Source organism: Rhododendron vialii, chromosome 5a (assembly GCF_030253575.1).
Source record: "Rhododendron vialii isolate Sample 1 chromosome 5a, ASM3025357v1".
Lineage (NCBI taxonomy): Eukaryota > Viridiplantae > Streptophyta > Magnoliopsida > Ericales > Ericaceae > Rhododendron > Rhododendron vialii.
Window position 1 is genome coordinate 36,474,269 of NC_080561.1, and position 15,716 is coordinate 36,489,984.

The 15,716-nt window shown below is 37.3% G+C and overlaps 1 protein-coding gene across 1 annotated transcript; it reads right to left on the reverse strand.

Moving 5' to 3' along the window:
• Window positions 1–8,941: 8,941 nt before the first annotated feature.
• On the reverse strand, window positions 8,942–15,477 carry LOC131327876 (cycloartenol-C-24-methyltransferase-like). The gene is made up of 13 exons (XM_058361000.1): window positions 15,383–15,477; window positions 15,188–15,254; window positions 14,128–14,201; window positions 13,861–13,945; window positions 13,281–13,336; window positions 12,121–12,175; window positions 11,358–11,405; window positions 11,195–11,278; window positions 10,778–10,894; window positions 10,274–10,357; window positions 10,023–10,148; window positions 9,597–9,694; window positions 8,942–9,023 (listed from the first exon to the last, which is right to left on the reverse strand). Exons 1-13 carry the CDS (start codon window positions 15,463–15,465, stop codon window positions 8,942–8,944), a joined length of 1,059 nt encoding a protein of 352 aa, XP_058216983.1. The 5' UTR covers window positions 15,466–15,477.
• Between the last annotated feature and the right edge of the window lie 239 nt (window positions 15,478–15,716).

Below are 15,716 nucleotides of genomic sequence, written 5' to 3' on the forward strand. Positions count from 1 at the left end.
TGTATGACTTTACTAGCCGAATGGTGAAAGGTACAAGAACCAAAAGACTATGAATTCGAGAGAGAGAGAGAGAGAGAGAGAGAGAGAGAGAGAGAGAGAGAGAGAGAGAGAGAGAGGATCAATGCAATTAATCCTTTTTTCCTTTAATTAATCACAGCAATGCTCAAAGAACTGGGAAATGGTGCGTTTAATTAAGAGAAAGTTATACTATGATGCTTTTATTGTTGTGTTCGACAGTTTCAAACATTAATTTGGAAAGGGGAAGCTGTGGTTTTTTTTTTTTTTTTGAACAGCCATTAAAAATGGAACATGCGTTTCGTAGATTAGTTTGATTCTCATAAGAGATGGTTTGATTTTTGGTTTACCACAAAATCAGACTACCCGATTCGTGCTCACCCCTAATTTTTCCTGAAAACGATTAACGGGGTCACCGGAATATGACAAATTAATAGTCCATCGGTAACGGTGTTAAGGTCCTGTTGATTGACTGCATTAGACACATGAGATTGTATTGCAAATTGGAGAAATATTTCGGCCTAAATTTTGAAATTCTTATTACTTTTTTGTCAAAATAGTAACTGCTTCATTTATAGGAAAAACATAGGTACAAAAGATAATCATTTAGAAGTAGCATTCGTCCTTAAACAAAGGACCGTAAAGCCAAAATAGAGGTACAAAAGACAATCATTTAGAAGTAGCATTCGTCCTTAAACAAAAGACCGTAAAGCCAAAATAGAGAGTAGCTTTCTCAGGTGCATGCACCCTGACCACTGCTACGTACCTCTCCTTGCCAAAGAATAATTCACTCCATTCGCACTTTTATGCACAAAAGAAAACTTATGCTGATTAAAAGTCCAAACACCCGTAACAGCGAGGCCAGCAAGGCGATCGATTGGCCTTTAAAGTGAACAAGTGGAGAGATTGCACATTAATACTACGATGATTTACTAACCTACAAATGCCGTTCAAAAAAATAAAAAACCTAGACAACAAATACAATATGCTAGAAGCTAACCAATGGCCAATTAGTGTGAACATGCCTTAGGAGTAGTACTCATCTCTCTCAATGTTTCTTTTGGCTGCTAGGGATTGGAGAAGATAGATCATACTGATCTTGTGCCTCAACAGCCAAGCATCACTCACGACACATGCCGCCATATAAGAATGTTTTATCCGCCCCGAACACCTAAGTTACTAAAAAGTGTAGAGTGTCTTATACTTTCAAACCCGTAATTTATGGCTTGGTTATCAATTTGTTTGCATTTGTTGTGGTCATGCCTATACCTTCTTGGGGCAAAACATTAGCGTTGTTTGAAATATTGGCCGTTATTATACAATCCAAACAGACCATCTATACTGAATACTTCGATTCCATAGGTATTTTAGTATCATGGTCTATTTGGATTGGATAATAATGTCTAGTGTTTCAGTATACACCATATGAATACTTCACACACACAGTTATATAACTACCCGTTTGAAGTATTCGTATGGTTGTATGTTGAAACAAATTGATAATGAGGTTCGGTCAAACATCTTTCAAGTTGCAGATGAGAATCAGGAGTGGAGTCAGGTTAGTGGGGTCAAAAAAATCAATTCATATGCAAGTTTTTTTTCTACGCACTGGTCCAAAAATAACTAAATTAAGAGGTTAATTATAAGATCGACACTACAACAAAAATCACATTTTATAGCGTGCGAAAAAAGCTGTATTATCCGATGTTATTAAAAGTCAAGACTTTCAACCGCGTTCATTGCACGCTATGGTATACTACCTTTTTATAGTGTTTTTTAAACGCTATCTTTTACATATTTTCAATAGCGTTTTTTAGAACATTGTCTTTAAAATACTTTTAATAGTGTTTTTTGGACGCTGTCTTTGATAAACTTTTAATAGCATTCATAGAATGCTATGTTTGGAATACTTTTAACAGCATTTTTTGCATGCTAAATTTGAGATTCTTTTAATAGCGTGTTTTTCATTGCACCACTCATTCAATATAATTTTTTTATAACATTCAATATTATTTTTCATTGCATTCAACACCAAATACATCCAAACGCGAAATGATGTCAATGTAAAATAAATAATTCAACCATTGGATGAAGATTCATTACAATAGCTTGGAAAATAATTTTCCAACACAAACTATATCGAAGACTCAGACTAATTACACTCATTAGAAAAACACTAATGTAATCTCCGTTTCCAAAAAATAAAATCCTATACTAGGCAGCCATATCATTCAAGTACCCCAATTCTTCACCCGCAGAGATGTTCTTTACTTGAAGATTACTTCTTTACCGAGTTTATACCCTTTTGCTCCCAAAGCCGAACACATACCTGTAAGTATATAAATATTCAAAGTAACACAATAGTAATGTAAAAATCATTAAGTACAAAATTTTTTTTAAAGCAACACAATGCAAAACACATACATATATAAACACACAATAATCATGAAACTGATACTAGGAGTGACATTGAAGTTAAATTGGCTACCTAAAGAGAGGCCATCTTCGTCCATTGTTGTGAACCAATTGGATGCCATTGTCTAAATCTTCAACTATAACTCCTTCCAAACTTTGAAATCAAGAACAAAAACAAAGGAAAATGAGTCTATGTTTTATGTGAGAAAACCATGAATAAGAAGAAAAGTATACTAAAGAATAAGAAGAATCAATGCATAATGGAAACCTTGCTTCCCCTTGCCAAACAACAATTAGTCCAAGATGAAACTGTATGTTCAAAGGAACACAATCAAACATCACAACATGATTAATGTCCTTCAAATGCCTCTACTCGTGCTTTTGGATCAGTTGGATCTGCCTTGTGGTGGTGAAACTTCACCACAATGCATGTGATATTGTCCGCACTGCCGCGTGTGAAAGCAGTCTCTGTTAACCCTCGGGTTCTTCTTCCTTTCCTATTTCAAATTACTCTCAAGATGGCTACGAGCAAGTCCTCATCTTAACTAATGAAGATAGTAGTCATAACGAATGTCAGGCTACAAACTAGCCTAATTAATCAGGCATAAATATGATAAGCAGAAAAAGGAGTAAGCAAATACAAGTCCTATTTAACCTATACAAACAACAAATGCAAGTTACGCGTATACAAGCTAAAATACCTTTTTCGCACCTTGGTGCATACATAAATCACACTAATGTACCCTCACACATAGAGCTATATCATTACTCTTCAGTGAAAGACTACAATACACACCCCTTATTTGGGTGTGTATTATATGCACCCCCAAAATGTTATGAATTATAGAGAAAATGTTACGAATCATATTGCTAAAAAAGTTACGAATCGTATAAAGGTTACGAGATACACCAAAATGTTATGAATCATAATGAAAATGTTACGAATCGTACTGCTGAAAAGTTATGAATTCTAGAACAAAAGTTACAAAATACGCTAAAATATTATGAATGAACTATAAAATAGGTGCATATGGTACACCCTTTTAAGGGGTGTGTATTGTAGACTTTCCCTACTCTTCAATGTGGATTTGGAAGAAAACACAATAGGATTGGATTCATGTGCAAATTAAACAACATGGAAGTTGAGAAGGAATTAGTTGCTACCACGGATGTTGTAGTTTGAAAGCCAAAACAGCAGCAAGATGTAAGCCCGAAAGCTCCGCCATGTTTCATTTTTTGTTCTGTCCCAACACCCCCGGATATAGAGTGCCGAAATAAGGTAACATTTTTGTTGGAAAATGATTAATTACACACGTGACACCACTCCTAAAACCCATGTACTCATCTAGTTCCGCTAAACAACAAGCGATTTCACTACCTAGTACGTAGTATCTTTTTACTATTCGCGCAAGTAGGATTCGAACCCGCGACCGGGAGCCATGATGCCCCTATGAACAGTTGGTTAATTGTTTACCACCGAGATGGACTACTCCTTGTTTCATTGGCTTGAGTTTGCCCATGACAAAATTTACCAGAGAGGAGGAGTCGTCCCTGCTATTTACAATTGAATTCAAGAATCCCATCTGAATAAGTACTCATAATCCCGTATCCGCTACTCTTCACTTCAATGTCAGGTCTCTCTGCAAATCTCTCTCTCTCTCAAAAAAAATCCGAGGTGGTGGTAGATTAGGATCAGAGACAGATAGATTGATAGATTGATTTGTGAAACTTGATTTGATATTGTTCACGTTTCACTGAACCTAGACATAATTATCACGGTAATTGGTGATGCAAATCCTAAGTTATAGATATTTTGCTATACGCAGCAGCCAATGTAACTCTACGCCCAGGTGCAAGGAGATGCGCCTGAGTCGCATCACAGAGCATTTGGATGCGCCCGGGGCGCATTTCTAGGTGCCTGAGGCGCAAGGAGATGTGTCTGAGTCGCATTATAGAGCACTTGGATGCGCCCGGGGAGCATATCTAGGCGCCCAAGGCGCAAAGCGATGCGCCCGGGGAGCATTATAGAGCGTACTTGGATGCGCCCGGGGAGCATATCTAGGTGCCCAAGGCGCAAGGCGATGCGCCCGGGGAGCGTTATAGAGCGTACTTGGATGCGCCCGGGGAGCATATCTAGGAGCCTGAGGCGCAAGGAGATGCGCTTGAGGCACATTATAGAGTGCTTGGATGCGCCCGGGGCGCATTTTTAGGTGCGTGAGGCACATTACACAACACTTTGCTACGCCATTTCATCTTTCCTCCATCGCGACCCTGCCTTTTTTCCTTTTCCTCCCTACTCTTTTAGCACCACCACTACTACATAGTCCAGGCCAAGGCCCGCAATTGTACTTTTTTTTTTTAGTTGCTTCCCTACCACTATCATAAAACTATGTAAAATTTGTCTTGATTATTCTTTGCGCCACGCATGTGTTTTACTAGTTTGGCCAATTTCTCAACAGATATATCGTTCTATAGACAGTTTCGTTCGAAAATATTGGTGAATTCGAGGGACAAAGGAGACCCTGATACGCCATTTCTTCTTTCCTCCATCGCGACCCTGCCTTTTTTCCTTTTCCTCCCTCCTCTTTTAGCACCACCACTACTACATAGTCCAGACCAAGGCCCGCAATTGTACTTCTTTTTTTTAGTTGCTTCCCTACCACTATCATAAAACTACGTAAAATTTTTGTCTTGATTATTCTTCGTGCCACGCATATGTTTTACTAGTAAAATATTTAAATATTCATCCTCTTTATCCATGTCATGTAAGAATTCATCCCGCCCTGTTTTCATACTTATGTTTTCATCCTTTTAGTGTGTGAATTACATTTCTTACGCTTTTCACTATGATATACATATATTATGTTATATTGCTTTCCTAATTTAGTGGGATTGAATTTGATTGTTTTCCCAATTTAGTGGGATTGGATTATTTTCCTAATTCAATGTTATATTGCTTTCCTAATTTAGTTGGATTGGATTTGATTGTTTTCCCAATTTAGTGGAATTGGATTGGATTATTTTCCTAATTCAATGGGATTTGGTAAATTTCAATATGATTGATTACTTATTTTTAGGAATATAACATGATAAGTTGACCACATATTTGCATTTTTTCTTCATTTTTTGAGTTGGCCAACCAGATAACAGAAAGTCATATTTTTCATTGATCTTATTACATGGAACATGACTAAATTACCGTAAAAAAATATATAACATGACATATTCAAACCGTTACATGGTTAAATTACCATGATATTACATGGTTAAATATAATTACCATGACGATTACTACGTGGACACGATTAATATTCCATGATTCGAACAAATATTTCATGGTAAATGATTCAAATAAACAAAAAACCATTCAATTTGTGTATTGTCATGGAAACCTTCATTAATAATCATGGTAAGAATACCCAAATAAGCCATAAATAAAAAAAATCAACGAACAAGACGAGAAAAAAAATATGAATATTCAATCGCCGATTCATGGTTATTAAACCATGAATACCCAAACCATATAAACAAAAAAAAACTTCAAATCACTACATCTTGAAGATTTGCTCCGGCGATAACGATAACGCCCACTTCTCCGTTAAACTTCATTGACGATAGAAGATGATTGATTGGCGAAAGGGAGGAGGGAATCGGTCGACAGCAACGGTATCGAAGGGAGATTTCTGTCGGCTTCATTGATGACGACGAAAGATGATTGATCGGCGAGAGGGAGGAGGGAAACGGCGGCGATAGAGCGGAAGACGTCGGACGACGAGTGGATCGCCGCCCACCGGAGGACGTGTAAATGGCAGCGGCTGTTTATGGAGGACGAATGGAGGACTTTGGAGAGAGAGAGAGAGAGAGAGAGAGAGAGAGAGAGAGAGAGAGAGAGATGCTTACTTATATATAATCCCACCCGAATTTTTGAGATCCATAATTTTAGGGATTGAACGGAAATCGTGGGACGGGACAGGAAAGATTATGTTTTGGTCTCATTTTCTGGTGTGTGTGTGTGTGTATATATATTAGGGGCACTTTTGGTATAAAAAAAAACAGGGATGAAATCATAACTATTCAAAAAATGAAGGATAAATACTTAAGTTGGATGAGATTTGAGGATGGATAATTAAGCTTCCTGGCCAATTTCTCAACAGATATATCGTTCTATAGACAGTTTTGTTTGAAAATATTGGTGAATTCGAGGGACAAAGGAAACCGGATTAGTGCGCTACCGGATGAAATCATTGACTGCATACTTCTATTCCTGCCAATGAATAGATTTAATAAACTTCAGAAACAACGGACCCAAACTATGCCAATTGTCAAGGCAAAGGAAAGTTGAGAGGCCATTACCAATTCTAGATTTAATAAATTGTTGCCCTTGCCCTCTAAGAATAAAGAGTTTTCTTAAAGTCCAAGAAGCATCAGAGGGCAGTTTCATAGACCAAGACTCAGAAATGCGGCCATTCGTGAGATCATTGCTAACATTGATGCTGGTTTCTTACGTGATATTTCCAAAGATGATGAGGTTATGTGGACCTTGACACCAAATGGTTGTTATTCAGCAAAATTTGCCTGGATGGCTCTTCGAAACCAAGCCCCATCTGTGGATTGGGTTAATATGGTTTGGCATAAAAGGAATGTTCCTCGCTGGTCATTTATTTTGTGGTTGGCTCTTCTGGGCAGGCTATCTACTTTGGATAGATTGATGAAGTGGGGGGTTACAAACGCCAAAGACTGTGTCCTTTGTCATGGTGGTCAGGAATCACACTCCCATTTGTTTTTTGATTGTCCATATGCTACCTTAGTGTGGAATGGGATTAGGTCCAGGTGCCATAGGCATGGGGATAGCATGAGCTTGCTGACTAAGTTCCAGTGGGGATCCCAGAATCGTTCCAAGTCTGGTGTCATCTACTATTTTCCAGTGGTGTTTGGCAGCCTCAGTATATTTCCTTTGGAGGGAAAGAAACTCAGGAATTTTCAGACATAAAGGGGAAGATTCCTTTGCCCTTGTTAACAGAATTGAGAACGAGATTAAAGCCTGTTTGGCTTCTCTGAAGTCTTCCATCCACTCTGCTTCTGAGGTTGCAGTGTGCCAAGCTTGGGGGATTTTCAGTTAGAGCAGTTAGTTAGCCTTGTTTTGTTCGCTTGTATGTTGGTGCTTTGTTCTGTTCGATCATTGTTTTGTTAGGTCGGGAGCCTTTGTGTTGGCTGTATTGTTGTAATCTCTTCCAAGGCTATCTTCTTGGTCTTTTGGGCTTGGTCCCTTTATAAAATCGCCTTTTTCCAAATAAAAGATTATGTCACCTCTGGAAATTCAACCCCGCTGTTGAATTTTCAAATTTTCCATTTCAAGGACCAAAGCCCAAACTTTTGCATCTCACTAGGAAGTTAGGAGTCATTTAGTCCATTTGATCCTAGGTTCTTTGAACTGCCCGAGTCATTTTATGTTGAGAAGAATACGATTCCTTAGGAGTAAATTATTTCTCTTAAAATACCCATCAATTGTATACACGGTACACCATTCCCATATTTTTACACGTATCTAATAATAACCAATCATATTCATTAAAAAGAGGGGAAAATAAAGATAAAGAGAAGCTCCGGAGTGGTATGATCCAAAAAAAATAGGGCAAAGAGAAAAGCGTCTTTTTTTGGGCCCACATAAGAACTTAAAATTGATTTGTGTTCACAGAAAAGATTCATGTGTTTTTGTGTGATAAGTTTGTTGTAATCTAAGTTTTCATGTCCCAATAGTCTTTTTAAAATTACGGAGAGGCCGACAAGTTATTTTTTTACATGTAAATAAAGAAAAAAAATTATTAAATAATTATGGATTTTTCAAAATTGGGGGAGGCCTTGGCCCCAATAGCCTGCTATTGCCTCCGTCTTTGGTTTTGGTCCATGAAAACCCTCACTCTTTTCAAACCTGTACTTAGTGATCGATGAAGAGCTTGAAGCCATTTTGACTACAAGGTTAAGGTTCCCAGTAGGGTTCTCGAGGAATTCAAAATTTCCAAGAGACCCTGGAGTAGACTTAGAAATCAATATTACAAATAGACAATTTTGCTGGTCTTTTTCCAATTTTTTTTTTTTACTTCGGTCCATAACTTTATAAATTATGATTTTTCTCATCGAGAAGGATAGTTAATCTCAACAATTTGACGAAAAGTATTAAAACTAAGAGTACTTATATTATTTTTCAATATAAGTAATTAATTTAGTCCAAACTGTCTCTAAATACCACAAGCAAATAGGAAACTCAAATCCGAATCGCAACTGCAACATAAACCCCCCTAGCCTTATAGCACGCAAGTCTTGCAAATGAGAGAGGGCTTTTTTTAGCCCTCTTCCAAAGGAGTAATTATTTAGTAGTCCCGGAGCACAGCCACACGCGTAGTATTCAAAAGGATCAATCCAACACCACGTGAGGTCCATACACTTTGTCGCGGTCTTGTAAGAATGTGCGGTGCTAAAGTGTCCCGGAGCACCACTTAAACCTTCCGAGAAATTATTCGTCAGTACTCCTGCTACTTCCATCCAATTGGGGCTTTCGAACCAGGAAGAAGTAATTTGCTGTGAAGATTCCTTTTCTGTTACCAATTCAAGCGTAATTAACAACAAGCGTTCATCCCATATGTACATGTGCTTAGTGTATAGTATAAATATATTGATCATAGACATATTGTGCAAAAAAAAAAAAAAAAAAGCCCATTGAAAAAAAATTAAGCTAGTGAAAAAAGCCATTGACAAGAGCCCATTGTAAAAAACTCTTTGAAAATGTGACCTTTTCAAATAAATACAATTAGACCCTTCAAGTATGGGCTTGGATTTTTTCGAGTTTATATATGTGGCCATGAAACTTAGAGCATCTCTAGCCTTTAGTCATAGTTTTACTCCGTACGAGTAAAAATTTGAGTAATATATCATTTCGTAAGAATCACTCTGATGGTTAAAACCAAATATAAGCATAAATTTGCATAAAATTGTTATTAGTGACTTAGCTAGTAGTGCATTGAGAGTGGAAAATAGTCGTCAAAATTTTGAGTCTCCATTGACGTAACAAATCTTAAATTTGATATAGGTTTGAGTCAAGACCTGAAATGACCCTAAAGTAAAAATATATGACAACAAAGTTGGGAAATAAGAATGGGAATGCTTCTCACCTTCCACCAGCAAATAGCCCGTCTGCAGCTTTCTCCAGAAAGGCTTGAACTCTCTGACTTCCTTTAGGTGCAAGTCCCACATATTCTAGAGCCATAAGCTTCAAACATAGAAGCCAAAGCACTAATTGATAGCTAACCGATGGCACTAATTGAAATATTCACCAAATGAAAGATCTTATTGATTGTATTTCATCTCTCCGTACTCCTTAAAATTTCGCATTTCGGACCGTGTCTTGGCCGCAACGACGATTGGAAATGTTGATTTCATGAAGTTTTGAAAAAAAAGAATACTTACACAAAAAGTCATACCTAACATTCGTCGACATCCACAAGAAGTCATATTTTGTTTTACAAAGTGGACAATTTTAGGTTAGAATCGAATGTAAAATAAGCTGGTGCAAGAATGGTTACACAGCTCGTTCTTACCATGTTCCTGGTTACAAACCGTCCAACGGCTGTCGTACGGAAGCTACTCAGTGAGAAGTCACTTGTGTCCAAAGGCAAGTACCATTGCACGGGTGAGTTCGATCCAATGTCTTTGTCCCACATAACCTTGATGCCAAAATAATAAACAATAAAAGTAGTTAATTATTTTGTACTCCTTTTTAAAATCTTTCCTCTCTCTCTCTCTCTCTCTCTCTCTTTAAAATCTTTATTCATGAGAATTGGATACTCACCTCAAAACCCACTTGCTTGAGAGCTTCAAGGCATTGGGCTCTAGTCCTTACATCAGTGAGGCCATTCCCAAGTTCAATTTCCTTCTGAAAAACAACATTTGTACCAAATCAGTTGACATACTGTGTAAATTACACTTTGCCACAAATCTTACCCTACTCTTATTTGTACACTTAAACTACAGATTTAAGCAATATGATCCTTAAACTATTGGATGTTTGTTAACACAGTCAACTTGATATTGTCTCCGTCGCCTCCTGAAATAGAAAAATGCGACATGACACTGATCCAAACGTTGATGGAAAGGTGATGGCAATTTTTTTCAACGGATCGGTTGATTGTTGTCAATTGGACCACAATGACAATATCCTATAGTCGAAGGGCAACGTACGGTAGGACAATTCAAAAATTCAAAGGCAAAACTTCAATTCGTGTAATACTAAAAGGATGCAAAGTGCAATTTGCCTATGTATCCAATAATTAACAACTTTGGTTGCAATTACAACCTTGATGTTTAGGTGTTCTTCGTTATTGGGATCAAAGGAATCAGTCATACACCACTCAAATGCAGCAAAACATTGGCCAGGCTTCAAAACCCTATGAATCTCTTTGTAGCATCCAACCTTCATAGCATATACGAAATATAAATCAATAAGCAATAAATGGAGCCTTCGAATAGATAAATATTATGCATCTCAACGGAAAGATACTCACATGGTTTCATTTTGTTTGTCAGTTTTAGAAGTTTCAACATTTTAAGCAGACACGCAGTTACTCCACTGATTCAAATTTAAAAGGATATTTTTTTCCAGTTATCTCTTTATTGCCCACATTATACTTTAGTAGTTATTGGTTTTTGTCAAGTGTAAATTTGACAACTCAGAGACTCCTATCTGACGACAAATATGGGCTAAAAAGTTTACCGCATCAGGGGCGTGGCAAGTAGCCTCGAGTGCATATGCTGCATCAAAACTATTGTCGGGAAATGGCATTTTCATGAAATCAGCCTGCAACAATATGAAACAATAATCAAAGCATATATAGAAAGAGGAAGCCCAGAAACAAACCATGAAATTTACTATTCACCTTCACATAGTCACAGATCTTATCCAGTCCTGCTTTCCTATTCAATTCCTGCAAAATAACACAAGCATCTAAACTAATGTTGTCTATTTAGGACTCCGGGGACAGCAGCGCTCAATCTCACCGTCCAAAAGTGTTGACGGTCTAGATTTTAAAAAAACTCTTTTAGGAAAGAGTAATCCAAACCATTTGGACGGTGAAATTGAGCGCTACTGATCAATGTTGTTGTCTCTTGGGAACAACAGCTCCCCAAGTTGATCTGTTTATATGTAGACTTTATGTTATTTTAATTAATTCTCAACTGAAAAAGCTTCAATTAGCTGCATTGGGATAAAAGTTTAACCTTTATTATCCTTGTTTTTCTTTTTGTAGAAAAACCTTGTTTTTTTTGGGCAAAAAGATAGATTTCATTAACTCATAACACAAAGTACCGAGTCGATCATTAGAGATTTGGGTACACCAGCATGATCACCCAAGACCCCATCTCCTAATCATACGGAGGAATCTATTTAGACCCCAACAGGCTGAACCCAAACCAGAAAGAAAAAAACACCTAAAATCCAAAGTTGGTAAGAAACCAACAACGAGATCCAAAAAAAAAAAACCCAAAAACCTAAAACGGGCTAGGCCCAACACGAAAACAACCACCCAAAACAAAACCCTACAAAACAAAACGCACAGCCATCCAAGGCCGCCGCCGCCGCCGCCACACCTGCCAACAGAGACACACAGGGTTTACTACTAGCTAGATGTAAACATGGTTTACCTTCCCTCTTGTTATCTGATACTCGTTATTGTTCAGGCCAGTAATGGATGTCATGCTGCCAGATTTCATGCACCAAAAAAACTAAATTAATTACTAGAAGCCAACTCCTGAGAAGAAAAAAAAAGTCTAGTCAATCAAATGCAATTATAGATTTTGATTTCCAAAGTTATGGAGTTGTCCCACATCGATGTCTAAACCACCAAAACAAATCTAGTTGTTTGAATTAATCACCCCGATATCCTAATTGACATGATTTTTTTGTGATAAATGATGTACGAGTTATGACTTATAAAATAAACGATAGAAGAGATAGGTGTTGGGATTTGTCCCACATTGGTTAATTATCTTCTCTAAAATTAGTACATGAGTCTGGGCGGTCTCTCCACTCTTTGCCAATTGGTTGGAGTTGGATACTTTAACATGGTATTAGAGCTAGGCTTTCGGAGGCTTTTTTCTTTTTGTTTGTGCTATAGTTGCACTTTGTTTCAATGTGATCCGTGTGTTTTGGATCCTTTGTTGACCTCTCCACATGCTTTTGTTTCATTGTGATCCGTGTGTTTCGCATCCTTTGTTGACCTCTCCACGTGCGAATCAGGGGTCACACGTGCGGGGGAGTGTTGGGATTTGTCCCACATCGGTTAATTATCTCCTCCAAAACTAGTATATAAGCCTGGACGGCCTCTCCAGTACTCTTTGTCAATTGATTTAGAGTTGGATACTTTAACAATAGGCATATCAGAAGATTGCCCTGTATTTGTTTGTATTATTTTTGATTTGGATGTCTTTTAAGTTCTAACTAAAGTAACATGATCATCATGTTAACCATGCTCTCAGTTTTGGTTGGATTACGTATCATTTCCCAATCTCTAATAAAATGTTATTTTTGCCGATAAAAAAAAAAAAATCATGCGATCAGTTTTTCATTCTTCTTCGAATCAAAATATGGTCATTAGTATAGTCCTCGTGAACTAGATGTTGTGTAGTGGGTACCATCTGTCCAGTTTGACATACTTATTGCGGAATCTCATATGGTTGAGGTAAATGTCTCCCTCTCGTAATTCTAGCGATATAAATGAATTTAATTCTTCTACTGTTTCACCAAAAAGATGCAATACTAATTAATTTAATTACGCTAAGAAAAGGAAAAATTAATCTTCTACCTAAATTGGGCAATTTCCCTTAATGGCCCACCAATTCCACACCCAACATCCAAGACCTACATGTAGAAATATAAAGCCAAAGTCATCAATTTCACACATAAATAGATCCCACATGAGTGATTACTTTTCCATTCAAAATAATAGTCCATTAAGAAATCTAGCTATTTTTAATTAAAGATAAAATACTTATGTGTGTAATATCTAAAAATAGCACCACTTTTCGTAATGAAATATCATTGTGGAAGAGTTGAAGATTTTACATAAGTATATTCTACAACTTTTGCAGATAGGGTAGCAAACGAGCCAAGCAGAGCATTGTTGAGCTCGAGCTCGGCTCGTTTACGTACTGAACGAGCCAAAAACTTGAGCTCGAGTTCGGCTCGAGCATTAATGAGTCAAGCTTAGTCATTTACTAAACGAGCTTATTTAATTGAGCTACAAGTCAAGTTTTCATCGAACAAGCCAAGCTCCACTCGATTCATTTACCAAATGAGCTAAAAACTCGAGCTCGAGTTCTCGAACGGCTTAGTTCATTTACGGCTCTAATTGTAGGATATAAAGTTGAATGAGGAAAAAATACCTTTTGCCCAGGTTTTAGGCATAACTGTAACGCAATGAAGTGTTCCTGCCGCTTAATGCCCTCTTTAAGAGACTCCCCTTTCCATCTACACCACAAATTAATAATTATTATCATCATCTCTTGCTTTAAGTAATTATTATCAAGGGCTATATACAAAAACTCAGCATATATAATATATACGTGGTGTAATTAAATTGCTTAATTAGATTTGAAATTAGAGAGGTGAGGAATTAAATTGAAAAAGAAAGACTTTATAATCTGAAGAACCTGGAAGCAAAATGGAACGACTCTCCCCAACCATATTCGTAGAAGCTTGTCACAAGATCAAAATATTTGTTCACCTGGCCAAAACCATGTGAGATCGCAAACAAATAGTACTCCTTATCTCTATATACGTGCACATATATAAATTGCACGGGACTAGAACTGCGCATTGCTGGCACAACAGTCTGTTGTGAGGGTTATTTTTGGTCCATGCCGGGCCGATTAATTTGATCCAAACTGTTCATTTCATTCATCTCGATGGTCGACTTCGTGACATTTGCCAAAAAGTCGCACTGGTTAGATACTAGTGGCAGTATAAACAAAACTTTACTAGTTCATGTCCATCAAACAAACTCAGTAAAAACCTATGATCTAATCATATGGCTACTCATGTCCGATCACTGAAATTTTTCCACAAAAAAGCTAGCTTGTGAAGTGTTTGAATTGATGCAGGAGACTTTTTTACTGGTTAGAAATTATATATTCCAATCCTCACTGATTTTTTTATCGACAAAAGTAACATTTTATTAAAGAAAACTTGACAAAAAGAAACATAGGGATATTCTAAGCATATCCCGTCAGGACGTACGCCATTTTCTGGTCTTTCCCGGAGTTTATTATTTTTCAGATCTCGTTTATTATTATGTCAAAAATTATGTTAACAATGTATGATAGATACGATTTCAACAAGAGCTTTATCTTAAAATAAATAGATTCTGATGCAGTATGTCAACGTAATTTTACTTATGTTAAAAGAATTTTGAATTAATATCTATCGGGACCCCCTCGATCGACATAATCATTTAGCATGACATATTCTATATTGCTCTTGTAAGATTTAAAATTTGAACTATTTGAATTATGATTGTGGTTCCAGAAGGCCACAAAGCGCCCGTCACATGGTGCTCTATAATTCTTTTCAGTTACATAATCGTGTGGGCTCTACCACAAAGCATGTGACCTCCAATCAATATGTCGTGGAGTTCCTGGCGGTGCTCTAGAACGCTGAATAATCACTCCTTTTAGGGACCGAAAACAAAACCCTTTCCAATTATCTGCATACCATGTCTGCATAGTTCGCCTTTCTCTCTTTCTCATCACCTCCGTAATAGCAATGGTACTTCTCATACCTGAACCATTCCACATACAACTTCAGTCAGGCCATTTAAACACACACACACACATAGAGAGAGAGAGAGAGAGAGAGAGAGAGAGAGAGAGAGAGAGAGAGAGAGAGAGAGAGAGAGAGAGAGAGCACTTCTCTACTGCATTGTTTACTTCCTCTTTCGCTATCGTTCCGCCAACACTATTTGCGAGATCTAACGTCCCAGGCTTCGACATCTCTTGCAAAATCGGCACTGGAAACAAATTGTTTCAAAAATGAAAAAACACCGATGGTACAAAAACTACGTAGTTTCCTGAAACAAATGAATTTACTCGATATCAAAAATAAATGCATGATCGAGTTATCACACCATCCTCTAGAGGTGGGCTTGATTAAAGCCGAAAAAAAGCTTCATATGGACTATGAACGTCTTTATTTCTTGGACTTAAAATTCAAGCCTGTAGAGACTCAAAATGGAGCTCGGTTG